The sequence below is a fragment of the Prosopis cineraria genome, unplaced genomic scaffold, assembly GCF_029017545.1.
Source record: "Prosopis cineraria cultivar Desert tree isolate PC_DT_omini unplaced genomic scaffold, ASM2901754v1 PC1192, whole genome shotgun sequence".
In the NCBI taxonomy this organism is placed as follows: Eukaryota; Viridiplantae; Streptophyta; class Magnoliopsida; order Fabales; family Fabaceae; genus Prosopis; species Prosopis cineraria.
Window position 1 is genome coordinate 1 of NW_026556517.1, and position 7,678 is coordinate 7,678.

General features: G+C 35.5%; 1 protein-coding gene across 1 annotated transcript; it reads right to left on the bottom strand.

Moving 5' to 3' along the window:
- Window positions 1-1,152: 1,152 nt before the first annotated feature.
- On the bottom strand, window positions 1,153-7,446 carry LOC129299529 (dnaJ protein ERDJ2A-like). Its single transcript, XM_054938004.1, is given in 13 exon segments — window positions 1,153-1,800; window positions 1,803-2,073; window positions 2,076-2,321; window positions 2,968-3,078; window positions 3,761-3,847; window positions 4,717-4,836; window positions 4,926-5,103; window positions 5,227-5,444; window positions 5,563-5,669; window positions 5,785-5,905; window positions 6,071-6,166; window positions 6,286-6,513; window positions 7,176-7,446. Coding segments are annotated over 12 exon segments (2,052 nt in total). The 5' UTR covers window positions 6,472-6,513; window positions 7,176-7,446; the 3' UTR covers window positions 1,153-1,489.
- Between the last annotated feature and the right edge of the window lie 232 nt (window positions 7,447-7,678).

Consider the following 7,678-nt stretch of genomic DNA (forward strand, 5'->3'; position numbering starts at 1 on the left):
TAAAACATTTTTAATTATAATTTGAATATCAATAAAATCCAATTATATCTTTGTTTTAATCATAAATATCATGAGTTTTCCTTTTATCCTTTTCCTCAACTGTCAATAATAAATTAAATGAGAGATAATATTTTTAATGAATGAAATATTATAACATGAAAAAGTGTGAATCTCTTGCAAATTATAAAGTTTTAGCTATCATAAAAAGTGAGAAAAATGTAAAAATACAAATAGGTTACACAACAAACCAAATTAATAAATATAAGATAAAATAGGTTAAAAAAATTTCAACCTAATTGAGACTCAATCTCTCAACTTTGACTTGTTATAATTCAGTTTCTGAAATTTTGATTTGGTTGTAATCAACACCTGAACTTTACCTTTTAACAATTTAATCTTTGAAATTTTAACCTCTTAAATATTTGTTTCTATATTTTAAAAATAAAATTATAAAGATTTAAAATATTTTAAAACTTATGGCTAATATTTAAATTATTAAACCCTTTTCATCTTTATAATTATTAAATTAAAAGTTTAAAATATTTTTAATCTTTATAATTTTATTTTTTAAATATAAAGACCAATATTTAAGAGGTTAAAACTTTAAGTACTAAATTATAAAAAGTAAAGTTTAAAAAACTAATTTATAACTGAATCAAAATTTTAAAGATTAAATTATAATGAGTCAAAATTAAAAAATTAAATTTAATTAAATTAAAACTATAAGGATCAAATGATTAATTTTCTCCAATAAAAATCACTCACAAATATGTGAACACTATCCAATCAAAAGAAATATTAGGTTCAGCATTAAACAACTTTTATATTGATGGAGTAGCTGTAAAATGTGGGAAAATGTCCATTGCCATACATGGAGTACCTGTAAATCAACCACTCTTACCGTTTCATCTGGACTTGTGTGCACACCACTAACACCGAAATGGTTTTATTTCTTTATAATAACAATTATCTGTTCCGCTATCTTGTCATGAGAAAATAACCTATTTCCACTGAAATCGCATGCCATCATAAATGTTTATTGCGAAATTTCATTTCAGATTGGAAGGGGGGGGGGGGGGGGAATCAAATCATGCTTTTTAAAGCCCCACGACAACAATAATAATATCTGAGACACAATTAAACAGAATGGAATGAAATATAAATCATTAGCATTTCATGTTTTTTAAAATAAAAGATGGAGTCCAAAAAAATAGACATGTCATTTTGGGGTAAAATAGGTACATTAATTTTACATGAAAGAAATAAAATATTGTCCTATTCAGATTTCAGGGGGCAAAAGGTAATCGAGGACGCAAACTAAAAAGGAGTTGGACCAGGAAGACAACAGAAATCAAGGTATCAAAACTTGCTAACTGGGAGAAACTAAAAAAGGCAGTATAGAGAGATTATTACTGTGTTGATTGCTCCTCTAACAATCAGGAGCCAGAGAGACTGCATACAGTTGCATCAACAGCATAAACCCAACTTCTCATTCTTCATCGGAATCTGAGTTATCTGCCCTTTGACCGTGTTTATAGGCAGTGCCATTTGCAGTTCCATGCTTATTTTTTGAGTCTTGATCATCTTCATCTTCACTGTACTCACTCTCATAATCATCATATTCTCCATCCTGGTCCTCCTCGTCCTCCTCAACTCCATCCTCCACAGTGGGCCCTTCATCCACTAAAGCCACACCCCTGGTGCCGGCCCGTGTTCGCTTCAAAATTTTGAGCTTTATATTTGTCTTTCTATCACAACCCAACCAAGAGTCGCACAAACAATAACAAGTTAAACTATAGTACCCTCAGATGGAGCCTGGAACTTGCCCATTACTAATCTAGACCCTCCCTTCACCTTCTCAATAGCTTCAGAAACCGCCCTACTAGTTTCCTTCACGTTTGCTCCTGAACCCTCCAATGATTCCTCAATTGCCTTGGATGCGGCAGTAATAGCTGCAGCTTCATCCATAAAACTGACCCTCTGTGAAAACCAAACATTATTTGAAACAGAATCTGCAAGCAAAAACCAGAAGTTTTCCTCCCTGTGGTGGAATGGGTAGTAAGGGGTATGTGGGGGAGAGCACCAACGAGACCATTACCCCGTTTAATATTTACCCACGCATGGATTGTAACAATGTCACCCTCTTGTATGCCCTCTTCGCCTTCAGTCTCACAAGTCACCTCAATAGTTAAATATGGCATCATATCCAGCACGACCTCAATGTCTTGTACTTCATCAGAAGATAACCCAGCTGACTGGATAAGCAGGTCAGCTCGCTCCTGTGAGTTCATGTCTCGAAGATCCTGAAATGTCCTCACCTTCTGCCGGTCAGAAAGGAAAAGGTTTAGGAAAAGATTATCAGGGACAAATGCGAAATTCAACATGTTCAATAGTGTTACTCTTCAACAATAATTCTACTTAATGCATCCAGGTAGAATTGGAAATTTAATGAAGTTACATGCCATTTTTCCAGAACAAAAGACGGTTTTGTTAGTCCATCTTTCTTTCTTGGGAGAATAACATTGAAGGCCCTAAAAAGGGAAATTATTAGAGTTTTGCATCGGATATTGTGCTATGAAAACACGGACATGTTGGTGTGAAAAGCTGAACCTTAACTAATAAGAGCTATCAATAACATGTCCGTGTTTTCATAGAACAATATCCAATGCAAAACTGATAGACCCTCATTGTACTAATTTCCTTTTTTAGGGCCTTCAATGTCACTCTCCCTTCTTTTTTTTCTTTTTTGTGCAAGGGAGGCACATATTACCGTAATTTCATAAGATTGATCACTCTACTCAACAACTAAAACCCTGTCCAGTATTGGTAAGAGCTAGACAAACCCATGAAAATAATTACCATTTTCCACTCAGGAAAATTGGCAGAATTTTGAAAGTCATCAAGTACAAATAATGATAGTTGGCAATTGCATTTGGCTGAAAAGGCATGCGGATTATTTTGACTAACCTTGCGGGCTACCTTCTTAATAATAGTCTCACTGATATGTGGCAGTTGCAGAAATGGTGCCATGCCTTCAGGAAATCCACCAGTAGCCTTTCTTGCGCTGAGGGGAACAGCCTGCATAAGAGATCACAAGGCAAGAAGAACTATTTATTTCAATGACTTTTTTAATATACAAAGGAGAAGAAAAAGAATAATTGGGGATATCTACATTGAAATGATACATCAAACAAGTAAAACAAATAAAAGCTTATAACAAGAACAAGAACGAGCACAATTTTATTTTATCCCATGCATCAAAAGTTTAAGCCACTACGCCATCCACAACTAAGGACATATCAATACTGCACAAGCTTTTCTCAAGAAAAACTAGAAAGCTTTTCATTGCCTTCTCTTTGAAGAGAGGTCATTACAGCAATAGGCATCAGCATAAGAGAGTCCAAAACTGAGTTCAGTAATCCAAGATCCATGATCATAGATAACAGAGAAGTTCACACATTCTCAAGGGAACAACATTCCAGCCTCTAAGAAATTCAATAGATGAAAATCCACCAGGAACTCAAGAAATGATATCACCAACAGGGAATAATGAAATATGACGATGTGGGCAGATTGTTTAGAAGAGGCAATAAGCTTGTCAGCATGCAATAGAGATTGAAAAGTTACATCCAGAGAACAATAGATATATATAAGAATAACCCACACAATGAGCGCCAGTGAGACTAATCTGTGTCAGGCTAGCAGAAAAAATATGCTAGCATTTTAGTAATTATCCTTAGCTTGAACTTAGATTTATCACCTGAATAATACTCTGAGAAAGCTCAACAACACCAATTGCAGGCCTCAGCCATCCATGGCCCTGAGCATTTCGTGGTATAACTGCCATCTTTTACAGAAAGTAGAACATAGATGAATTTAGTGTTAGATGGAAAGATCACAAGCTCACAAGTATGAATAAAATAACAGCAACATGCCACCACATCTCTCATATGAGAATGGCCACAGGCAAGGAAAACTTTACACTGATGTCTAACACAAATCAGACAACTTACACATACGATATGAATCACTCCACCTTTTATTAGAGGCATTATCTTATATTGTAAATATCTAAGATTCTGTTGTCTTAGTTCTCTAAAATCTTTGTATTTGCAATTCAGCATCAATCTATCAGAATCAGCATCAGAAAACATTCAGCTCATAAACTTAGTTACCACCCAAATAAGATGGATATAACACAGGTAAAAAATATATCAAATATTAGCTGCAAGTTAACTTGAATTTGTTAACATCAACATCGAGCATCCAGGAAATCCACTTGGACCTGCTCATTTATTAATTACAATTGGCTCATGTAAAATTTAACTTTTTTCCATGACTGTATATTCTTCCTGAATTTACACACAGGAAACGTGCTAAAGTCCCCATCTAGTCTGTAGGAAAAGCCAGGTGTTATATGCTCTATGGTGTGTAAGACAGGTCGACTCATATTTTCCATTTTAAACAAGGCATAAGCGCTCAAGTTTGACATGTGCCTTTGACTTAACTAAGATATAAAAGAAACCTCCCTTGGACACCGGACACAAGTATGTGTAAGTAGAAGATCTTGTTTCACCATCTAAGAAATATTCCACAATTCTTTAGTCACAAAGCTATTGGATAATGATTAATGATAGAAGCATAGATTTAAAGTGAAAAACATGGTAAATAAAGCAAGAGATCTCTAGCTCTCAAACACTAAAATAGCAAAGTTACCTTCATTAACTCTTCAAGAAGGCGAGGCGCCATTTCTAAAATTCGCCTGAAATCACCTTGCAATGATGGAGACAAAGTTGCAAATTCACGAGTCAACTGAGCTTGAATCAACAGCTCTGTCTGCAAAAGAAAAAAAATGGCATAGTTGTGAGCACACAAGGAATTAGAACAGGATGCTTTAACTGGTTGGCTTCCATATAAAGTAATACCTTAACCAGTGCAGGATGCTGCTTCCAAAACTTAGCCTGCTCTTGCTTAATGTTCTTTAGGTCGAGATTCAACTCACTCCTTACCAACATAAAAAGCTTCTGAAGTGGTTCATCGTCAGTCCTACGAACTGGAATTTCCATATATTCAGCAGCCTTTATGAAGACATCCATGACTTTGCTGTATAATATAGAAGCCACAAGAATTTTAAATTTTAAATTTAAATTCAATCACCATAGAAAGAACAAAGATTCAAGGGATCAAATAAAAATCAGCTAGAACAAAGATAAATCATCAATGTACCTTGGAGCCAAAGAAGGCTTCATAAGATAATAGTAGTTGGTCATTGTCTGATGCATTACATAGTTTCCCGTATATTTTGATGATCTAGAGAGGTATATAACAGCAATAACTAAAGGCAAGAGGATGCAAACACCAACAATCCAAAGTAGAAGTATTCCACCAGATGCCCCATCTATATTTAGAAGGAACTGAGGGAGAGCAATACCCATTTGAAATCCCTGCAACAAAATTATCACCCATATTTCCAGGGCACGGTTACAAGATAATTATATTCCACCAAGGAAACAAACAATGCAGAACGCTAAACATTTCACCCCTAACATCTGGTTTCATTACCTGTCTACCATCAGGGTGGCCATATTTTTCATAATTTTCACGTGCTATGGGATCTGTCAAAGCTTGATAAGCCTTGGCAATGTACTCTACAAAGTACTTGTGGGCCTCTGAAATAAAAGGAGTACAGTACAAATATCAGCAGTAATAGTTACAGAAAGCACATTATCTAACATTAAAGCCTAAAATAAGAAGCATATATTATAAAACTGAAACACCTTCAACCTGGATCTGGATTTTTATCTGGGTGATACTGAATAGAGAGCCTCCTATACTTTTTCTTTATTTCAGACTCCAGCGCTCCAGGCTCTAATCCAAGAATACTAAATGGATCAAAAACTTGAATCTGCACAAAACAAAACAAAACAAAAGGGAGAAATTTCAGGGCGTGCAACATTTGAACACTCAATCAATAGCTAAAATGTTATAAGCCAAAAGTAATAACCATTAATATTGTATCATGCAACAGACCAGAATGTGGCCTAATTCATCTCAGATATTAACTGTTTACCTCTCGACTTATACTTTTTATGTAATAAACCAGAACAATCATGACCACCCAGAGCAGTAGTAATGTCAGGTTACTACAAGTTGAGACATTTGAAATCTGCACAAATAAAGGGAAAAGAAAAAAGAAGTAAGATGGATAAATGTCGAGATTACTATTGAAACCACAAGAAATAATGTAATCTTAAAGTATAAGATACATTTTGACAGTGATCTCACCCTCTTAAATATTGATTTTCTGTATTTCCCTGACCGTGAGCACTCAGAACACTGACAGTGGATACTTTTTGATTTCTTAGTAGCAGCACGGCATAACTTTGTAATTGTATATGGCACTATGGGAAGGGCCATTATTGTCAATATGAATATTGGGAACAGTGCACTATTCTCCTCTGATGCCGCCATTTTGACCTTCTGAGCTCAACAACTCGTATAAAGTTATTAGGCCTACAACGAATACTCTTGTTAGAAGGTTATGTTTTAAATTTGACTTTTATCATCCGCTTGAAAGATCAAATGCTTTGACATTTAGAGCAGGATAATAACATAAAGAAATACGAGGACTAGAATCATCATGCGCCTCTACACAGTAGCAATAGGAATTGGAAGACCTTGAATTGTACTCATTTTCTCAATGCGGCGGTAACGGGTGGATGTTTAATCTGTGTTCCTCAAGGGAAATGAAAAACAGCTTCCATGTGAACATATCAAAAATATCGTAAAACAGAATAGAAAATCATCAAATTTAAATCAAAATGTCACCACCAATCCTCTCTATCATACGGTTCAGAAAGTCAACCGTGGAATTTCATTGATTTGTGCTAGAAGAAAAGGGTAGATTCAGAAGCAACGAAGGTCATGACCTTGTTAACCTTCGAGAAAATTTCATAAAAATACACCAAGAACAGGCAAGTACAACACAATCTGAACCCCATAGTCACTTTTAGAACATAAAATTCAACCAAAAAAAAAAGTTCAAATAAATCAATGAAACCCGAAAAGGAGATCCATGATTAAGACGCCCCAGAGGTACTTCTCAAGCAGACTTGTGAAATAATATCAGTAGCAGGTTTATAATCGAGAACAAATGGAGACCGAGAAGGACCAACCTGAGCACGAGCAGGACGACTGGACGAGGACAAGCGATCGACGGTGAGCACTAGCGGAAAGTCTGAAGGAGACCTAAGCGACAAGCCACCGACCGAGACTTAGCTGAGTTTGGGCGCCGCGGAGAAGATGAAGGGGAAGGTATGAACTCGAGTGCTCGACTGATTGACGACTGGGAGCAGATCCCTATTTCATCTTTCACTCTTTTCCATCGAAATCCCCATCCCTGTTTTTTGATCCAAATATCGTGATAGCTGCACGAATCTCTGATTTTTTATTTTTATTTATTTTTTGACCCGGGCACGAATCTCTGATATAAAGACATGTGCTTTGATATATATTACAAGGGTTCGAACCCGTAACCACTAAATCCCACCCCTCCTCTCCCTTTACGTAGTTTATAAAAATTTGCTTAAACGACTTTATAAATTAAGGACCCAATGAAAAAATTACTTAGTTTTTAAAAAAAATTATCTTATAAATTTTTATCATGTTTGTTTAAACT